Consider the following 22,483-nt stretch of genomic DNA (forward strand, 5'->3'; position numbering starts at 1 on the left):
TGTTCATTTTTTAATGTTTGCTTAGGGTAATTTTTCTGTTTGGGATTTTTTTTTTAGTTCCTTATATATTTTTAAATTTTCCTATTTTCAAGTATGTAGTTTATAAGCATTTTCTCTGGTTCTGTTGGTTGTTTACTATGCAGAATTTTAAAGTCAGATACAATCTTGTCAACTTATGGTCATGTTACTTTTAGAGTCACATAGAAAAATTCCTTTGCCTAGAACAATGCAGACACTTATGCTTCTGTGGACAATGGTAGGAGTGAAGTCCATGCAAGGAGACACAAGAGACATGACAAAGCATGTCTACCTTGAACTCACCTTCTCCAGTTTAGAATCCACTTAATTAAGAATCATCACTTTGATGACAACCCCCTGAGCAGGGAGGAGCCTGAGCAGGCCACAGAGGAAGACTATGAGAGACAGTTCTGATGAGACCTGATAGGCTATGGTCAGATGGAAGGGGAGGAGGACCTCCACTATCAGTGGACTGGGGAAAGGGCATGGGAGGAGAAGGGGGAGGGAGGGAGGGAAGGTGGGATTGGGAGGGAATGAGGGAGGGGTTACAGCTGGGATAAAAAGTGAATAAACTGTAATAAATAAAAAATTATATTTAACAAAAGAATCATCACAAGCTCTACCATGCATTATAGTGGAAGTTTGGTTTCTTTAGAAACTCAGTTATGTTATGTAAACATGTTTATGTTTTAATCTCAAGTGTGGGATATGGGACTGCCTTAGTTTATCCACAGTTGTTAACTATAATTGCCTCATGGGGGTAGAGGGAGAATGGGTTTTGCAAGCTGCAGATAGTTTAATTCTGAGGACTCTGAGAAGATATAAATATCAGAGCCCAGAGAGAGAAAGAAACACTTCAAGGAGAAGGTCGGAGGAGGAAGAAGGCTGCTGGTTCATCCTGCTGCTGTGTTTATTGTTTGCTGGATTACTGGGAGCTAGACTGCTAGGCATCCTGCTGACTGAGATTGGTACTGCCCCAAAGAACCAGATGGCCCTAAACAACCAGAAGTAGCCTAAGAGAGCTATGTCCCTTTGCCCCATTAACCTCCTTTCTCTCTTACCTAGTGATGGGTGGTAGGTAGAAGGGAGGTTGAGGTATAAGAAATCAAAATAAAATAATTTAAATAAAAGCACAACAATACATCTTGTACATCTACGAGCTCCTAAAGTATTCTAGGTAAAAATATTGCCAGTGCATATTTTTTTGTTGGTTTTTCTAACTAAGTGAAGCAAGATAGCTCTACATTTTTGCTAATAAATCTCTACTAAACTCACTCTTAAGAAACTGTTTCTTGAGAAATTGTTTAGGCTTACTCTTTAGGTTTAGCTAAAGGTTAAAGAAATATCCCTTTTCTACACCAAGTGGACTCCCCTTAAAGAAGTTAGTTTTAATTCTGCACTTTTAAGAAGATTCCAGATGGCAAAAATGGCCTCAGTCTTCTAAAAATCTAGAAGCCAGATTAGCTCATACATATAGAGGTAGAAGAAATCTTCATTTCCCATCTGGACTCCTAAGTACAAGCCCTACACTGAAACTAACATAACAATAAATATCACACTGATTAACATTCCACTGGGTGGAGATGCTACAGAGGATTTTGTTTTTCTAAGAGTTTTGGTTTATAGCATTATAACATTTAAAGATTGGAAACAGGCCAGGCAGTGGTGGTGCATACCTTTGATCCTAACACTCCAGAGACAGAGGCAGGAGAGTCTTTGAGTTCAAGGCCAGCCTGGTCTACAGAGCAATTCCTAGGAACATCAGGGTTACACAGAAAAACCTTATCTCAAAAAAAAAAAAAAATCAAAATTAGCAAAAAAGAAAAAAATTGAAACAGTTTAAACTGCACCTCCCCCAAACACCAACACCAAGGTAAAGATTTCTAACTCATGAAATGGTAGACCATTTCTAACAATTAGAATTTTTCTATTTTAGAAATAATTAATAGTTATTTTGTCTTTTTCTTTTTCTTAATTACACTTTATTCACTTTGTATCCCGCATAAGCCCCTCCCTCCTCCCCTCCCAATCCCACCCTTCCACCCCTTTCTCCACGCATGCCCGTCCCCAAGTCCACTGATAAGAGAGGTCCTCCTCTCCTTCCCTCTGATCTTAGTCTATCAGATCTCATCAGGAGTGACTACATTATCATCTTCTGTGGCCTGTTAAGGCTACTCCCCCCTCAGGGGGGAGATGATCAAAGAGCAGGCCAATCAGATTATGTCAGAGGCAGTCCCTCTTCCCATTACTATGGAACCCACTTGGACACTGAACTGACATGGGCTACATCTGTGCAGGGATTCTAGGTTATCTCCTTATCTCCGTGCCTGGTAGTTGGTTGGAGTATGAGTCTCTGGGAAGACCCCTGTGTTCAAATTTCTGGTTCTGTTGCTCTCCTTGTTGGGCTCCTGTCCTCTCAAGATCTTACTATTTCCCACTTCTTACATAAGATTCCATGCACAATGCCCAACAGTTGGCCATAAATCTCAGCATCTGCTTTGATAGTCTGCAGAGCAGAGCCTTTCAGAGGCCCTCTGTGCAGGTTTCTAGCTTGTTTCCTGTTTTTTTTTTTTTCTTCTTCTGATGTCCTTCCTCTTTGCCTTTCAGGATGGGGATTGAGCATTTTAGTCAGGGTCCTCTCTCAAGCCACTACGCTCTGTTTATAAAGCCACCGAAAAAACACCACTCAGTGAAAAGCCTTGTCCTTTGTTTTGAGGACTAAGTGTTGTACATTCTAGTGAGAGCTGAAAATTCTACAGCTAAGAACTGAAGCCAAGGACTCAATTAAAGAATTTATCCTATGTAAATCATTAAGTAGAATGAATGGTGTTGTGCAAGTGGAGTAATAGAGGAATTTATTTTACACAAATGAAATCAATGAAGTCATTATTTCAACAGTCATGTATATACAATTAAAATGAAGCAAAACATTAGCTACATGGTTTTTAAACATCACAAAAATTATATTAAATTACTCATTTTTTAACAAGTGGCTTTTTTACTTATTTCAATAGCTAGCTATCTAAGTGGTGAAATCCCTTTATATTGATTGAGTAGAATATATTACAACTTCAGAATATTGCAATCATTTTTTTCTAGTTTTGATAAACTTTTACGTATAATCACAGTGAAAATATTTAAAATGCAATATTTGCAAAGCTTCTATGGTGGTATTTTAGATGGTTTACATAGTTTTCTTTTCACACTTTTTTGAACTTTGCCTGAAAGGACTCAGACAATTGTTCAAATGCTAGAACAACGTTGTCGTCTTCATTTTCACAGAGTTCACGCAAGGAGACACTACAAATAGAAGAATACATATATATATACCATTAGTCAACTAAATGACATTGAATATTTTAAAAGACGGCTGTCCTGTAAAATGAGAATTTGTTAAATCAGCATTAAGAAACTTGTGAGCAGGCATGAAGAAAAGGAAAAGAAACACACAGCTGTATGAAAGAGTCACAGTACTAGAAAGACTGAGGACTGCTGCTACAGATGAACAAAGCTATTCCTTTCTGCTCTTGAATGCCTCAGATTTACTCTTGTATTAAAACAATCCACGTAGGCCTGATTCAGCTCTGACCACGGAAATAAAACAAAGAACTACTTAAGGACCCAATAATGATAAGATTTATGGTCACTTGAAGTGACAAAATAAAGAAACACCATGAAGTGCATGTAGATTTGAGGGGTTGGGACAATGGTCATTTAAGTAGGTGACATTATATGACCAATGGAGCCTACGGACTGGAGTGCTCACATAAAGTTTGATGCTGCCTGTGATTTACTGGGTTTTTTTACAGGAAGAGACAATGCAATCACAGTCAGAAAAACCCTGAAGATAAATATAGGCTACAGCAGGAGAGTCAAGAGCAGGTACGTGGAGATCTGATGGCCCCTCAGAAGGTGTTCTAAAACATTGAATATTTGACACGATATTACAATTGGGATCATTGAGACCATTAGAAACTTAGATTGGGGAGGGGGCGGAGCCAAGATGGCGACTAGCACACACAGTTTCCGAGCTGTGGAGGAGATAAAGTTCTGAGCTGATATGTGGAAGAACTTCTGAAGCCAGGGAAACAACGGAGAGACTTTCTAAACAACAGGGAACATCGCAGGAGGAGAAAACCTTGGTCTCGGGTCACCCACGGACTTGATTGGGGAAGGTGAGAAACGATCCTTTGATCTCTCGGCACTCCCCTCCCCCAGACCTCCCTCCTCCTCGGCACAGGCACAGCCGACTCGCCTTTCTCAGCGCAGACCTAACTGCCTGGGGCCTGCAGCCACTGAGGCGGAGCCCCAAGCCCTTTATCGGCAAAGGCCAGCAGTACTGTGTCTCGGAGTCCCAGATTCACTCGCGGCGGCTGCACCATCCTCCCAGGGCCCGAGTCTGCTAGACGCCATACTAGCTCCGCAGGAGCGCCATCACTGTTGGTACGGCCCGCCCAATCCCACAGTGACAGAGAATTCGCTATATAATCACCAAAACCAGACAAAAACGCCATACAAGCTAGACACACCAGGCGCTGGGCCTCCGAAGCTTGGAGAGCACAGTAAAGAGACCCCAGGACTTCCCAGAAAGCATCTGGACTAGCAACCCAGTCTCCAGTTACAGCGGGACTTTCTAACCTGGCGGCGGAGCAGCACTGAGCTGGCGGGGCACATCAGCCCTCCAGTTTAAGACTAACCAGGGCCAAACCAGAGAACAGAAAGGCTGATTACCCCGATTCCCACTGACGTGACCACCCTGAAATCTCCAGCTGCAGCAAGACCTCATAACCTGGCAGTGACAGCAGCACGGAACTGGCGGAGCACATCAAAGAAGCAGGGCCAAACCAGAGAACAGAGAGCCCAGATACGCCAATCTCTGCCAAGTGTCCTGCCTGTAAGTGAGTGCACCCTTGAGAATCTGCAGCTCCACTGATCCTGGGTTCTGCTAAAACAGAAGCCAGGCATCGAACCCCCTCCCACCCATATACCCACTTTGGGAAACAGAGGGGCACTTGGAACATTGAAGTTCCTGCTCTGTGGGTCTAATTGAGGAGTTAAGGCAGTTAATGCCAGAAATTGCGCTGCGATCATCACTAGCGCCTGCGACATATACATTGCAGAGCCCCTCCCACACACTCAAGGGTTCAACATTAGCCATCACTCTGTCCCTCGAGACACACGCCCACACCCACTTACACACACACACACACATATACACACACACGCACGCACGCTTGCATTTGCCTCTGTTTGCGCCTGCGTACTTTCCTCCCACAGGTACAGCTAGTCCTCAGCATACGCTAAGGACACGGGACCTCTCTCAACTTCCTGAAGAATTCTCCAGACTCGAGAGAGAGACAGTACCAGTCTGATCGGCAGAATCCAAAAACAAACAGGGAAGGTCTCAGACAAGCCAATGGCCAGGGGTAGGCGAAAGAACACTTCCAACATAAATCAGGACATCATGACTTCACCAGCAAACCCCAAAATCGATGGATACTCCAATTCATCAGAAGCACAGGAAAAGGACCTTAAAGCCATGCTTGCTCAATTATTTGAGGCTTATAAGGAGGAAATGAACAAATCTTTCAAAGAGTTGGCCAGTCAATTGGAGGTAAAGAAAGAAGAAATAGACAAAACCCTTAAAGAAACACAGGCAAACATAGCCAAACAAATAGAGGCACAAGTAGAGAAAAAATTAGTGGCATACAAAAAGGAAATGAACAAAGAAATAGAGTCCATCGTAGAGAGACAGGAATCCAAATTCAAACACATAAAAGAAATGGTGCAAGGCATGAAAACAGAATTAGAATCAATAAAGAAAACACAAAATGAGAAAACTCTTGAGCTGGAGAACTTGGAGAAAAGATCAGGAACCACAAAAGTAAGCATCACCAACAGAATACAAGAGATGGAAGAGAGAATCTCTGGAGCTGAAGACACACTTGCAGAAATTGATACTTCTCTCAAAGAAAAAGTAAAATCAGAAAAATTCCAATCACAAAATATCCAAGAAATCAAGGATGCTATGAAAAGACAAAATCTAAGAATAATAGGAATTGATGAAAAAGAAGACTCCAGGCTCCAAGGTCCAGAAAATATTTTCAAAAAAATCATAGAAGAAAATTTTCCCAACTTAAAGAAAGAGATGTCCATAAATATACAAGAGGCCTACAGAACACCAAATAGACTAGACCAGAAAAGAAACACATCACGTCACATCATAGTCAAAACACTAAATCTACAGAACAAAGAAAAGATATTAAAAGCAGCAAGGGAAAAAGGCCAAGTAACATATGAAGGTAGACCTATCAGAATCACACCAGACTTCTCATCAGAAACTATGAAAGCCAGAAGGGCCTGGGCAAGCATCATGGAGACTCTAAGAGATCACAAATGTCAACCGAGACTACTATACCCTGCAAAGCTTTCAATCAACATAGATGGAGAAAACAAAATATTCCATGACAAAACTAAATTCACGCAATATCTATACAGCAAACCAACCCTACAGAAGATACTAGAAGGAAAACTCCAATCCAACGAAAACGAATTCACCCAAGAAAACAGGGCATACAGATAACATCCCAACAAAAATGAAAAGAAAACAAGCAATGAAACAAGGTAAGATCATCGACTCCATTACAAAAGGAACTAACATGCATTGGTCAATATTATCTATCAATATTAATGGACTCAACTCACCAATAAAAAGACACAGGCTAACAGAATGGTTACGGAAACAGGACCCAACATTCTGTTGCATCCAAGAAACACACCTATGCAACAAAGATAAACACTACCTCAGAGTAAAGGGCTGGAAAAATGTTTTTCAAGCAAATGGTTCCAGAAAACAAGCTAGAGTAGCCATCCTAATATCTAATAAAATAGACTTTCAACCCAAGTTAATCAAAAAAGATAAGGAGGGCCACTATATTCTCATCAAAGGAAAAATCCAACAAGAGGACATCACAATTTTGAATATCTATGCCCCAAATACAAGAGCACCTACATTCGTAAATGAAACAATATTAAAGCTTAAATCATACATTGATCCTAATACCTTAATAGTGGGAGACTTCAACACCCCACTCTCATCAAGGGACAGATCAACCAGACAGACACCAAATAGGGAAATAAAAGCACTCACAGAATCCCTAAATCAAATGGACCTAATAGATGTCTATAGATCTTTTCACCCAAACTCAAAAGAGTACACCTTCTTTTCAGCACCACACGGAACCTTCTCCAAAATAGACCATATAGTTGGTCACAAAGCAAGCCTCAACAGATACAAAAGGATTGAAATAATCCCTTGTATACTATCTGACCACCATGGACTAAAGCTGGACATCAACAACAACAGAAACAACAAAAAGCCGACACGCACATGGAAACTGAACAACTTACTACTCAATGACAGCTGGGTCAAGGAAGAAATAAAGAAAGAAATTAAAGACTTTCTAGAATTCAATGAAAATGATGGCACAACATACCCAAATTTATGGGACACATTGAAAGCAGTGCTCAGAGGAAAATTTATAGCACTAAGTGCCTACAAGAAGAAATCCGTAACATCACATACAAACAACTTAATGGCCCAACTGAAAAACCTAGAAAAAAAAGAAGCAGATACACCCAAGAGGAGCAGACGGCTGGAAATAATCAAACTAAGGGCAGAAATCAATCAATTAGAAACAAATAAAATTATCCAAAGAATCAATGAAACAAAAAGCTGGTTCTTTGAGAAAATCAACAAGATAGACAAACCGTTAGCCAAACTAACTAAAAAGCAGAGAGAAACCATACAAATCAGCAAAATCAGACAGGAAAATGGGGACATAACTACAGACACTGAGGAAATCCAAACGATTATTAGGTCATACTACAAAAGCCTATATGGCACAAAATTTGAAAATCTAAATGAAATGGATAACTTTCTTGACAGATTCCATCTACCAAAATTAAGTCAAGATCAGGTAGAAAGACTGAATAGTCCTATATCTCCCAAGGAAATTGAAGCAGTCATTAACAGTCTCCCCTCCAAAAAAAGCCCTGGACCAGATGGCTTCAGCGCAGAATTCTACAAGACCTTCAAAGAAGTACTAACACCAATTCTCCTCAAACTATTCCATAAAATAGAAACAGAAGGAACACTACCAAACTCATTCTATGAAGCCACAGTCACTTTGATACCTAAACCACACAAAGATCCAACCAAAAAAGAGAACTTCAGACCTATCTCTCTTATGAACATTGATGCAAAAATACTCAATAAAATACTTGCAAACCGAATCCAAGAACACATCAAAGATATCATCCACCATGACCAAGTAGGCTTCATCCCAGGAATGCAAGGGTGGTTCAACATACGGAAATCCATCAATGTAATCCACCACATAAACAAAATGAAGGAGAAAAACCACATGATCATCTCCTTAGATGCTGAAAAAGCATTTGACAAAGTCCAACACCCATTTATGTTTAAAGTCTTGGAGAGATCAGGGATACAAGGCACATACCTAAAGATAGTAAAGGCAATATACAGCAAGCCTATAGCCAACATCAAACTCAATGGAGAGAAACTTAAAGCAATCCCACTGAAATCAGGGACAAGACAAGGCTGCCCACTCTCTCCATATCTCTTTAACATTGTACTTGAAGTCCTAGCCAGAGCAATAAGACAACTAAAGGAGATCAAGGGGATACAAATCGGAAAGGAAGAGGTCAAAGTGTCACTATTTGCAGATGATATGATAGTATACATGAGCGAACCCAAAGATTCAACCAGAGAACTTCTTCAGCTGATAAACACCTTCAGCAAAGTGGCAGGATACAAAATCAACTCAAAAAAATCAGAAGCCCTCTTGTATACCAAAGACAAAAAGGCCGAGAAAGAAATTAGGGAAACAACACCCTTCACAATAGCCACTAATAACATAAAGTACCTTGGTGTGACTCTAACCAAGCAAGTGAAAGACCTGTTTGAGAAAAACTTCAAGTCTTTGAAGAAAGAAATTGAAGAAGATCTCAGAAGATGGAAAGATCTCCCGTGCTCATGGATTGGTAGGATTAACATTGTGAAAATGGCCATCCTGCCAAAAGCAATTTACAGATTCAATGCAATTCCCATCAAAATACCAACTCAATTCTTTACAGACCTTGAAAAAAAGATTCTCAGCTTCATATGGAGAAACAAAAAACCCAGAATCTCCAAAACAATCCTGTACAACAACAGATCATCTGGAGGTATCTCCATTCCCGATCTCAAGCTGTACTACAGGGCAACAGTAATAAAAACTGCATGGTATTGGCATAGAAACAGAAAGGAGGATCAATGGAATCGCATAGAAGACCCAGAAATAAACCCACACACCTATGAATACTCAATATTTGACAAAGAAGCCAAATCCATTCAATGGAAAAAAGACAGCATCTTCAACAAATGGTGCTGGACCAACTGGATGTCTACATGCAGAAAAATGAAAATAGACCCATATTTATCACCCTGCACAAAACTAAAGTCCAAGTGGATCAAGGACCTCAACATAAAACCAGATACTCTAAATCAGCTGGAAAAAAAAGTGGGAAACAGCCTAGAACTCATTGGCACAGGAGACAACTTCCTGAACAGAACACCAACAGCACAGGCTCTAAGAGCAACAATCAATAAATGGGACCTCATGAAACTGAAAAGCTTCTGTAAAGCAAAAGACACTGTCATCAAAACAAATAGACAGCCTACAGATTGGGAAAGAATCTTCACCAACCCTTTATCTGACAGAGGGCTAATATCAAGTATATATAAAGAACTAAAGAAGCAGAAAAGCAACAAACCAAGTAATCCAATTAAAAAATGGGGAACAGAGCTAAACAGAGAATTCTCGAAAGAGGAACATCGAATGGCAGAGAAACACTTAAAGAAATGCTCAACCTCATTAGCCATTAGGGAAATGCAAATCAAAACAACCCTGAGATTCCACCTTACACCCATCAGAATGGCCAAGATGAAAAACTCAAGTGATAGCACATGCTGGAGAGGTTGTGGAGAAAAGGGAACCCTCCTCCATTGCTGGTGGGAATGTAAACTGGTTCAACCACTCTGGAAGTCAATCTGGCGCTTTCTCAGACAACTAGGAGTAGTGCTACCTCAAGACCCAGCTATACCACTCCTAGGTATATACCCAAAATTTGCTCAAGTACACAACAAGGACATTTGTTCAACCATGTTCGTAGCAGCTTTATTTGTAATAGCCAGAACTTGGAAACAACCCAGATGTCCATCAACGGAGGAATGGATACAGAAATTGTGGTATTTTTACACAATGGAATACTACTCAGCAATCAAAAAGGAGGAAATCATGAAATTTGCAGGCAAGTGGTGGGATCTAGAAAAGATCATTCTGAGTGAAGTATCCCAGAAGGAGAAAGACAAACTTGGTATATACTCGCTTATATAGACCTACAAGACATGATAAACATAATGAAATCTACACACCTAAAGAAGATAATCAAGAAAGTGGACACAGGCGAAGGTGATTAATCCTCATTTAGAAAGACAAATGGGATGTGCCTTGAACTTATGACAGGAGTCTACCACAAAAGGCATCTGAAAGACTCTACCTAGCAGTGTTTCAAAGCAGACACTAAGACTCATAACCAAACCCTCGGCAGAGTGCAGGGAATCATATGAAAGAAGGGGAGTTAGTATGATATGGAAAGGATAGGAGCTCTACAAGGACCAAATATATCTGGGCACAGGGTCTTTTCTGAGACTGAAACTCAACCAAGGACCATCTATGGATATAACCTAGAACTTCTGCTCGGATGTGGCCTGTGGTAGCTCAGTAACCAAGTAGTTTTCCAAAGTAAGGGGGACATGGACTATTTCTAACAGGATCTCAAGGGCAGGCTGTTTGACACCTCCCCCCAGGGGAGGAGCAGTCTGTTAGGCCACAGAGGAGGACTTTGCAGCCAGCCCTGAAGATACCTGATAAAACAGGGACAGATGAAAGGGGAGGAGGTCCTCCCCTATCAGGGGACTTGGAAAGGGGCAGGGAGGAGACCAGGGAGGGAGTGTGGGGTTGGGGAGGGAATGAGGGAGCGGGATACAGCTGGGACACGGAGTTAACAAAATGTAACTAAAAAGAAAAAAAATAAATAAAATAAAAAAAAAAAAAAAAAAAAAACAAACATTAATGAAAATTAGCTCAAAGAAACAAGTCCAAGAGCAATCCAGATGGTTCATTGCCCATCCTGTGGATTTAAAGAGGAACTGAAACAAGCAGCCATAACTGAAGTATCCATGTTTACAGTATGATTGTATAAACAGCAAGAGGCAAAGAAGCAGTGAAGGACTTTCAGTAGCTGACCTTAGTTCTTTCAAATCTATCCACAAGAGCCCCCTTGTTTCTCACACAAATTCCTATCCCTTTTCACAGACAAATGTGCTTTCTTAGCATCAACAGAATGGAAGATAGTGGGAAATGTTGCTTGCAGACAGAAGCAAGCAAAACATGGAAGTTTGCCTTCCAGAGAGAGGGTTGACAAAACTGTAAGGAGCAGAAAGCTTGTCTGGTGGGTTATAGAGGCTGCTTATTATTTAATGGCTCCCCCTGCTGCAGAGCTGATGCTAAGTGATTGAGTGGGTAGGTCATCTGTAAGGATGCTGGCTTACAATCCATGCCCTGTGCCTATCCCTACCAGTAGCAAGCCTTACTCCTTTAACTGACTCTCACTGAGCTCCTGCAACTATGTTGACTATGCTATATGATACAGTCAAGTAGTGGAATTGGGCAATTCAAAAATATAATAGCAGGATGATGTGCCACAACACAGAATGGCAAGTCCTGCACTTGAGGTCTTTGGATGCATAAAAAGGAAGCTAGAGAGGTGGAAAACTCCACAAGAAGACCTACAGAGACAATTAACCTGGGCCCATGGGGCTCACATAGACTGAATCACCAACCCAAGAGCATGCATGGACTTGTCCTAGGCCCCCAGCACATATGTAGCAGATGTACAGCTGATCTTCATGTTGGTCCTTCAAAACTGGAGCGGGGTACCTCTCAGACTCTGATGCCTCCCTTTGGATCCTGTTTCCCTAACTGAGCTGCCTTGTCTGGCCTCAGTGAGAGAGGATGCACTTTGTTCTGCATCAACTTAATGTTCCAAGGCAGGTTGTACCAATGGAGGACCTCCCCCTTCTCCAAAGAGGAGGGGAGGATGGGGGAGGGGTATGAAGGAGGGTCTAGGAGGAGGGCAATCTTTGATCAAGATGTAAAGTGAATAAATAAATATATTAATGGAAAAAAAAAAAAAAAAAAAAAAGAAACTTAGATTGGTGATGCTCTAGAATCGTTCTCTGTTGGAGGGCACTGTCTGAGTCTGAGACTCTATCTGGGTGGAATTTTAATCTCAGAAATATTTTAGAATTAAATATATTACAGAACAGAACCAAGAGGCTGTGGAGAAGGAGAATTTCTACAGACCCTCTGAGAAACTGAAATGAATGGTTTGTAACAGGGTTATTGACACTTTTACACACCTGCAACATGGAAAAAAAAATCAACATTTTAAAATGACAATTAGATTTCTGAAAAATATGAAAGTAATTACTTAAATATGCAACATACCTGATAGATTTAATGGTAAGGAAAAAATCTTTCAACAAGTAGTAAGCATCCCCTTCATGTAGCCTAAGTGACAGAAAAACTGAAATTAATGGTACAAAATTATTTATTATTAATGTGTAAGCCAATAAATTAGGGCTGGTTCAACCAGGGTCACAGAAGATTGTTGTTGTTTGTTTTGTTTTTTTGTTGTTTTTTTTTCGTATTTTACAATGGGTGGCTCACAATTGGTTAACATACTAAGAATAAGTCACTGCTGAAAACTAATTTCTACTTGGAGCACTAATTTCTACTATGTCACCCCACCCCTTCAAGGCTCAGAGAACATCACAGAAGAGGAGAGAAAAAGAATTAAGAGCTGGAAGTGAGGGACGGGTTGTGAAATGCTATTTTCTGGGTATGAGGTGACTCATGAACTCACAGCAGCTAAGTTTGCCTCAACTGGATCTGAACAAGATGGGGCCCATTCATATTCAGTTATGGATGAGAGATGGGCTCATGGGACAACTAGTTCCCAAGGAGGCACGGGGCCCTACAGGCTGAAGAAGGGAGAGTCGTTTTTGTTCAGTATCGTAGTCACTGATGAGTCCCCTGTGTTCCAGGAGATAGCTCCAAACTCATGCAGGCAGCACTGATAAAACTCAGTGAGTCCCAAAAATGAAAGCAAAACAAAATTAGAAGACACACACACACAAAAATGGAGACCGACTTGCTGGAGTGGGGTAATACAATCGGGAAGAGATACAAGCATGTGAAGGAAGTAGAATCATAATACTTTAATACAATTATGAAATTATTAGTGACTAAGTTTTAAAAACAAAGAAAAGTATAATCAACTACTGCAACAGCTACTTTACTCACAATAATAAATAGGTCTTAATAAACAAAAATGTTCCGGGGTTCTGAGGACTATCAAAACCGTAACTTAGTAAGGATTGTTTTTAAGGCTTGTCAACCGTCTGTTTAATTCCTTAGTGTATCTGCCTCTAGATGTATGTGTTTAGCACTTGCACCGCTATTTCCCTGCTCAGAGACATTTCCCTGAATATTTCCTGGAGGTGAATATGTAGTATACTTGACATGACAACCATTTCTTGAAATTAACAAAAGAGAACATGCCTATTCACCTGGTCTAATCTCACAAGGGGTCCATGCTTATGGAACGCAAGTACATATGTGTTCAGTCACAGTTCTCTTCCTGCTGTCCAATTTTCATGGCCACAACACTGGATCTTGAATGTGGTTCATACCAATTGTGTGCAGGCAGAATGGCCTAAATAATGCTTGGTCCTGCTTGTACGTATACAAATGGCTTCCCTGACAATAAGCTAAAGCAACTGTCTCATACCCAACATACCTAGATATGTAAACTTGGCACTAAATTCTCTCAAGCATTAGACAATACCATATTGCCGTTTGTTGTTATGTTAAAAATACCAAATGATGCCTAAGTAGAACTGTAAAAGAAAGATATATTTGAATCGTCACAAGGATACATTTAGAGTATCTATTTAGGTCAAGTGAGATAACCTAAATGTCAAACTTTTGCTGCTAAACGAGAAATAAGTTGTATAGACTATGTCATTATCTTTACCATCTATCTGGAAGTGAAAATCTAATAAGCTTGGCATGACTAACCATTTCTTGGAATTATCAGGATAGAACATACCTATTGTCCTGGACTAATCCCAGAAGGGATCCATGCTTATAGAAGTCAAGTGCATATGCATTAAGTAGCATTTTTCTTCCTTGATTGTCCAATATGTGTGGCCAGAGCACTGGGGCTTGATTGTGATTGATACCAATTGTGTGCAGAATGACCTAAAGAAATACATTTTTTAAAATGATTACCCACATGGACAAAAGGCTTATGACGTAGAACTTGTAGTTATATCATCATCAATGACTTTCAAGAACACTCTGTGGATGGAAGAGCAGCTGTCCTCTGCACATACTGAGACAATGCATTCTAGAGAGTGGCTTAGCCTTGCCTGTGATGATTACTACCCTCTCATTATGCAATACCAAAATTTCTAGGGCATGTACACCAGTATTGCTGGGATAGAGCAAGACTGACTAGGAAAGAAAAGCTAATTGAAAAAAATTAAAGTCTCCTTAATGATTCACAGAATACCTTTGTGAGACTATTCAACTGAACAAGTCTAAAGATCTTCAGAATCATCAACATAAAAAGAATAGAGATGGCAAAGAACAAAAACAATGAAGAAGAAGAAGGAAAAGAAGAAGAAAGCAAATAGTAGTTTTCTGTGTCTGTTCATTTCTGCAAACCTTTCCTTATGTAATCAGCAGGAGCTCTGACATGGGGTCAGTGATGCTGTAAACTGGCCCCAACTAAAGTGAGTTGGGAGTCATGGGTAGTCATAAATATTTTAATATTTCTATTTTCTTAGGACCCACAAAGTCTACATCCAAGAGAAATGCACATGTGCACCAGACATTAATACCAACAGTGTTTGTAGCAACAAAGAACTAAAAACAGACCAAACATCAACAGAAGACAGAGTAATGCAGTTTTATATTGTAAAGTACTGGTGTGCAGAAAATAAGCTAGAGCTTCATGTCTAAACATGAGTGACTCTTACAGACATAAAACTAAACATAGAAAAAGATACACTTATGAGACTATAATTAACCATTCCTTCATTTTTGGAAAATAAAACAAAAACATAAGTAAAAAGTTATTTATTTGTAAAATAACTTTTTTTCAGAAGAATTTGAAATTTTAAGTAACTTCAGTGTAACATAAGGAAATGAAATAAAGGAGAAGCTTATTAGTCCTCAGCTCACGGGTACCCACTATGTGCCTATTCTTCATAAGCCATCTAGAAGTATTAGAATATAACATTATTGTTTAATAAATACTACAAGTAAGTGAAATTTTAAGAGAGTGTAAATTGTGCTAGTAAAAAAAAAGTTTAAATAGAGTAAATTGGGTCAATCAAACAGCAGAATGTAATCAAGTAACGTGAATCTCAATACCTATGCCACTTGCTTCACAGTGAAGGAAAAAGAAGCAAAACCTGTTCCCTAGAACTCTGTGGGCAGCAAGGATGACTAGTAATGAAGTCCTGCATTCTCCTAGGTCTTTTCTAACTGATGCTGATTTTGCAGCAACAAGAAAGAGATTTTCTAGTCTATTCTGTTGTATCACCACCCTTCTAATCACCATGGAAATTTTACATATCAACGGGGAAATAAGAATGATTGTTACTGAGGGGATCCAGCACCACTGTATCCGAGGGGCAGAAGATCTGAAACTCCGAAATTGCTCAGTGGAGGGGCAGCTGAACCCCAAACAATGACATCGAGGTTTCCAGGGAGAAAGGGGACAAACCCTGAACTGAGACCAATAGGATTCAGGTCAACCACGGGCTTCTCCGTGGACTTCTCCTTGGGGACTCAGTTCCCAGGCACTTCCCCTTTAACGTGTGGAGGCAGCAGCAGAGGCAGCAGAGGCCCGCAGTGCACACAGCTCCTAGCACAGAGCACAGTGCTGGCTGCTCCAAGCACAGATCCCCTGGCTTGAGATTTGAGACAGAGAATACACAGTCCCCTGGCATTTCCCGATAGGACTCCCTTCTCCCTCCTTGGTAGAAGCTGAGGCTGCAGATGTGGCCCACAGCACCAGCCACAGAGAACAGAGTCTTGTCAGCTGTGCCCTAGCACAGAGAGCAGTGCCGACGGATCCATCAAGCCAACCAGGCCCCGGCTCCCCAGGGCCTTCCAGAAAGCATCTGTGCCAGTGGCCTCCTAGTTCTGCCACAGTGGCTGGACTCCCAGGGGACTGCAACACAGGGCCCCAGGTTCTGCGGCAACATAAGGATTCTTGGGACAGCATTATCAACATTGAAGTGTCTGAACTGCGGGTCTACCAGTGAAGTCGAGGCAAATAATTACTGGAGCCCAGACAGGTCTGAATACCAGAACGACAGCATGACAGGACTGTAGACCACTGAGGTGTTCAGGGAATCAGCACAGGTGCATTGTGCCCGCGAACTGCACCCACTAACAGCACTAGCATCCGCACCCTCCTGCACCTGCTCCCTCCCACACATTCCAAGCATCGACACTCTAGCACTCTCTCCTTCAAGACACACTTCTACACACATGCACAAGCCTGCTCCCCTGCAACTGCGATTCTGCACCAGCAGCTTTTCTTCCCTTAGGTACAGGTGAAACACCAACATACAGTCTCAAACCAGTGGACCTCTCTCATCTTCCTGAAGAATACTCCAGACACCAGAGAAAGACAGATACAGTCTGAAGTACAAACGCCAGGAACAAACAGTGAAGGTTACAGATAAGCAGATGGCCAGTGTGACAACACACCCAACAAAAATGAGGACATCATGGCTCCACCAACAACCCCCAAAATCAATGGATATTTTAATTCATCAGCAACACAGGAAAATAACTTTAGAGCTATGCTTATCCAGTTATTAGAAGCACATAAAAGGAAATGAACAAATCTTCAGAAAAATAGCCATACAAGTAGTGGCAAATAAGAGGAAACAAACAAAGCTCTCAAAGAAATAGTCACATGAGTAGAGGCAATTAAAGAGGAAATGAACAAAGCTCTCAAAGAAATACAGATAAATACAGCCACACAAGTAGAGGCATAATTAGTGGCATATAAAGAGGAAACGAACAAACAAACAAACAAAAAAGCTATCATAGAAACACAGGAATCCACATTCAAAAAGATGAAGGAAACGGAGCAAGACGTGAAAACAGAATTACAATCAATAAAGAAAACACAAACAGAGAAAACCCTGTAGCTGGAGAACCTAGAGAAAAGATCAGGAACCACAAAAGTAAGCATCACCAACAGAATACAAGAGATGGAAGAGAGAATCTCAGGTGCTGAAGATACACTTGCTGAAATTGATACTTCTCTCAAAGAAAAAGTAAAATCAGAAAAGTCCCTAACACAAAACATCCAAGAAATCAAGGATGCCATGAAAAGACAAAATCTAAGAATAATAGGAAAAAGAAGATACCAGGTTCCAAGGTCCAGAAAATATTTTTAAGAAAATAATAGAAGAAAATTTTTCTAACTTAAAGAAAGAGATGTCCATAAACATACAGAAGCCTACAGAACACCAAACAGACTAGACCAGAAAAGAAACTCTTCATGTCACATCATAATCAAAACACTAAACCTACAGAACAAAGAACAAATATTAAAGGCAGCAAGGGAAAAAGGCAAAGTAACATATAAAGGTAGACCTATCAGAATCACACCAGATTTCTCAACAGAAACTATGAAAGTCAGAAGGGCCTGGGAAGATGTCATGCAGACCTTAAAGGACCACAGATGCCAGCCCAGACTACTCTATCCAGCAAAGCTTTCAATCAACATAGATGAAGAAAACAAAATATTCCATGACAAAACTAAATTTAAACAATATCTACACAGCAACCCAGCCCTACAGAAGATAATAGAAGGAAAACTCCTATTCAGTGAAAACAACTACACCCAAGAAAACATAGAATACAGATAACTTTCACCAAAAAAAGAAAAGAAAAAAAGCAATGAATCACAGTAAGACTACCAACTCCACAATAAAAGGAACAAACAGTCATTGGTCACTATTATCTATCAATATCAATGGGTTCAACTCTCCAATAAAAAGACACAGACTAGCAGAATGGTTGTAGAAACAGGATCCAACATTCCTCTACATCCAAGAAACACATCTCTGAAACAAAAGTAAACACTACCTCAGAGTAAAGGGCTGGAAAAAAGTTTTCCAAACAAATGGATCCAGAAAACAAGCTGGGGTAGCTGGGGTAGATCATCTAGACAGAAGCTAAATAGGAAAATAAAGGCACTTGCAGAGGTCTTAAATCAAATGGACCTAATAGAAGTCTACAGAACTTTTCACCCAAACTCAAAAAAATATACCTTCTTTTCAGCACCTCAGGGAACCTTCTCCAAAATAGACCATATAGTTGGTCACAAAGCAAGCCTCAGCAGATACAAGAAGATTGAAATAATCCCTGTACTCTATCTGGCCACCATGGACTAAAGCTGGACCTCAACAACAACAGAAATAGCTAAAAGCCTACACATGTATGGAAACTGAACAACTCCCTACTCAATGACAGCTGGGTTAGGGAAGAAATAAAGAAAGAAATTAAAGACTTCCTAGAATTCAATGAAAATGAAGGTACAACATACCCAAATTTATGGGACACAATGAAAGCAGTGCTCAGAGGAAAATTAATAGCACTAAGTGCCTTCAAAAAGAAATTTGAAACATCTCATACAAGCAACTTAATGGCCCACCTGAAAGCCTTAGAAAAAAAAAAAAGAAGCAGATACATCCAAGAGGAGCAGACAGCTGGAAATAATCAACTCAGGGCTGAAATCAATCAATTAGAATCTAATAAAACTATTCGAAGAATCAATGAAACCAAGAGCTGGTTCTTTGAGAAAATCAACATGATAGACAAACCCTTAGCCAAACTAATTAAAAGGCAGAAAGAAACTATCCAAATCAGCAAAATCAGAAATGAAAAAGGGGACATCACAACAGACATTGGAGAAATCCAAATGATTATTAGGTCTTACTACAAAAGCTAATATGCCACAAAATTTGAAAATCTAAAGGAATGAACAATTTTCTTGATAGAGTCCATTTACCAAAATTAAATCAAGATCAGGTTGCTCTACATGAGCCATCCCAAAAATTCATCCAGAGAAATCTTTCAGCTGATAAACACCTTCAGCAAAGTGGATGGATACAAAATTAACTAAAAAAAGTCAGAAGCCCTTCTGTATGCCGAAGACAAAAGGGCCGAGATTAAAATCAGGGAAACAACACCCTTCACAATAGCCACTAATAACATAAAGTACCTTGGGGTGACTCTAACCAAGCAAGTGAAAGACCTGTTAGAAAAAAACTGCAAGTCTCTGAAGAAAGGAATTTGAAGAAGATATCAGAAGATGAAAAGATCTCCCGTGCTCATGGATCAGTAGAATTAACATAGTAAAAATGGCCATCCTGCCAAAAGCAATCTACAAAATCAATGCAATTCCCACCAAAATACCAACACAACTCTTTACAGAACGTGAAAGAAAAATTCTCAACTTCATACGGAGAAACGAAAAAACTAGAATTGCCAATGATCCTGCACAACAACAGATCATCTGGAGTTATCTCCATCCCCAGCCTCAAGCTGTGCTACAGAGCAATAGTAATAAAAACTGCATGGTATTGGCATAGAAACAGAAAGGAGGATCAATAGAATAAAACTGAAGACCCAGAAATAAACACACACACCTATAGATACTTGATTTTTGAAAAAGAAGCCAAAACCATTCAATGGAAAAACAACCACATCTTCAACAAATGGTGCTGGTCTAACTGAATGTCTATATGTAGAAAAATGCAAATAGATCCATATTTATCACCCTGCACAAACTAAAGTCGAAATGGATCAAAGACCTCAACGTAAAACCAGACTCGCTAAATCATTTAGAAGAAAATGTGGGGAAGAGCCGAGAATTCATTTGTACAGGAGACAACTTCCTGAACAGAACACCAAACAGCACAGGCTCTAAGATAAACAATCAATAAATGGGACCTCATGAAACTGAAAAGCCTCTTCTGTAAAGTAAAGGACACAGTTGTCAGAACAAAACAACAGCCTACAGACTGGGAAAGGACCTTTACCAACCCTATATCTGACAGAGGTCTAATATACAGAATATATAAAGAACTGAAGAATTTGAAAAGCAACAAATCAAGTAATCCAATTAAAAATGGGGTACAGAGCTAAATAAGGAATCCTCTGTAGAGGAATACAGAATGGCAGAGAAAGACTTAAAGAAATGCTTGAATGTCCTTAGTCACCAAGGAGATGTAAATCAAAATGACCCTGAGATTTCACCTTTCACCCAACAGAATGGCCAAGATCAAAAACCCAAGTGACAATAAATGCTGGAGAGATTGTGGAGAAAGGGGAACCCTCCTCCATTGCTGGTGAGAATGTAAACTTATACAATCACTTTGGAAATCAATATGACACTTTCTCAGACAATTAGAAATAGCACTTCCTCAGGATCCAGCTATACCATTCTTTGGCATATATCCAAAAGATGCTCAAGTACACAACAAGGATATTTGTTCAACCATATTCATAAGAGCTTTGTTCGTAATAGCCAGAACCTGGAAATCAACCAGATGTCCCTCAAATGAGGAATGGATACAAAAATTGTGGTAAACTTACACAATGGAATACTACTCAGCAATTAAAAAGAAGGAAATCATGAAATTTTCAGGCCAATGGAGAGAACTAGAAAAGATCATCCTGAGTGAGGTATCCCAGAAACAGAAAGACACACATGGTATATACTCACTTAGAAGTGGATACTAGACATATTATATAAGATAAACCTACAAAAATCTGTACACCTAAAGAAAGTAAGAAAGGAGGACCCTGGGTAAGATGATCAATCCTCACTCAGAAAGGCAAATGGGACAGACATTGGAAGAAGGAGAAAACAGGAAACAATACAGGAGCCTACCATGGAGGGCCTCTGAAAGACTTTACCCAACATTGTATAAAAGCAGATGCTTAGACTCATAACCAAACCTTGGGCAGAGTGCAGGAAATCTTAGGAAAGAAGGGGGAGATAGTAAGACCTGGACAGGACAGGAGCTCCACAAGCATAGCAACAGAACTAAAATATCTGGGCACAGAAGTCTTTTCTGAGACTGCTACTTCAACCAACGACCATTCATGGATATAACCTAGAACCCCTGCTCAGATGTAACTCATGGCATCTCAGTATCCAAGCGGGTTCACTAGTAAGGGGAACAGGGACTGTCTGTGATGTGAATTCAGTGGGTAGCACTTTGACCGCCTCCCCTGGATGGGGGAGCAGCCTTGCCAGGCCACAGAGGAGGACAATGCAGCCCATTCAGATGAGACCGGCTAATCTAGGGTCAGATGTAAGGGGAGGAGGACCTCCCCTATGCATGGACTTGGAGAGGGGCCTACGAAGAGATGAGGGAGGGAGGGTAGGATTGGAAGGGGAGGTTGGAGGGGGGTACAGCTGGGATACAAGGTGAATAAACTGTAATTAATATAAAAATAAAAATTTAATTAAAATAATTATTTTTCTTTCAATAGAAAGAGTGTGTGTGTGTGTGTGTGTGTGTGTGTGTGTGTGTGTGTGTGTGTGTGTTAAATATAGCATTTATATGCTGCTAGAATTCCAGAGCCTCAGCAGCATTCTGATACAAGACACCACGAATTCCGGAGCAAAAGCTCCACAAATCCAAACTAATAAACATCAGTGTTTCCTTACATGATCTGGAACTCCTGGATGAAGCAAATCCACATCAAAGTTTCCAGACAGACAGACAAATGGTGAAACTGCCACTCTTCCCTCCACACAGTTCATCAGGTGAGACACAAGTGGCGAGTCTTCACACTCCTTACCTGTGAATTCTGAACAGAATAAGTTAAGAAAGATCCCTTTTCGGTTCTTGTTTGAATTTCTTGTTTGTTGTTCCTTTGAGAAAAGATTTTACTCTTCATCCCTTGGAGGCCTATAACTCTCTGTATAAGCCAGATTGATCATAGAGATCCTCCTGCTTCTGAATGCTGGAATTAAAGGCAGACCTCACCATGCCTGGAAGATTTATTTTTAATTGTAGCTCAGTGCCAACTCTCATTTCCTTGTATGAGAGCTAAGCCATGCTAGATAGGAAGTCATTGAACCTAGCCGGCACCACACAATGAAGACTGAATTGGTATATAAAATAGAGCCTAGCCAGTTACATTCATTAAATGTT

The 22,483-nt window shown here is 40.2% G+C and overlaps 1 protein-coding gene across 3 annotated transcripts in view; it reads right to left on the bottom strand.

The window, feature by feature from the left end:
* Nucleotides 1–2,856: 2,856 nt before the first annotated feature.
* LOC129669607 (probable ATP-dependent RNA helicase DDX60) overlaps nucleotides 2,857–22,483 on the bottom strand; it is a 116,749-nt gene continuing 97,122 nt past the window's right edge. For all 3 annotated transcript variants that reach the window (XM_055597900.1, XM_055597898.1, XM_055597899.1), the window contains 4 exons: nucleotides 21,994–22,136; nucleotides 14,320–14,471; nucleotides 12,654–12,716; nucleotides 2,857–3,318 (listed from right to left, as the gene is read on the bottom strand). In XM_055597900.1, the coding sequence (XP_055453875.1) occupies nucleotides 3,219–3,318; nucleotides 12,654–12,716; nucleotides 14,320–14,471; nucleotides 21,994–22,136 (458 nt within the window). In that variant the 3' untranslated portion in view covers nucleotides 2,857–3,218. The remainder of the gene's footprint in view (nucleotides 3,319–12,653; nucleotides 12,717–14,319; nucleotides 14,472–21,993; nucleotides 22,137–22,483) is intronic.

The sequence above is a fragment of the Psammomys obesus genome, unplaced genomic scaffold, assembly GCF_907164565.1.
Source record: "Psammomys obesus unplaced genomic scaffold, mPsaObe1.curated_primary_1811, whole genome shotgun sequence".
Classification (NCBI taxonomy): domain Eukaryota; kingdom Metazoa; phylum Chordata; class Mammalia; order Rodentia; family Muridae; genus Psammomys; species Psammomys obesus.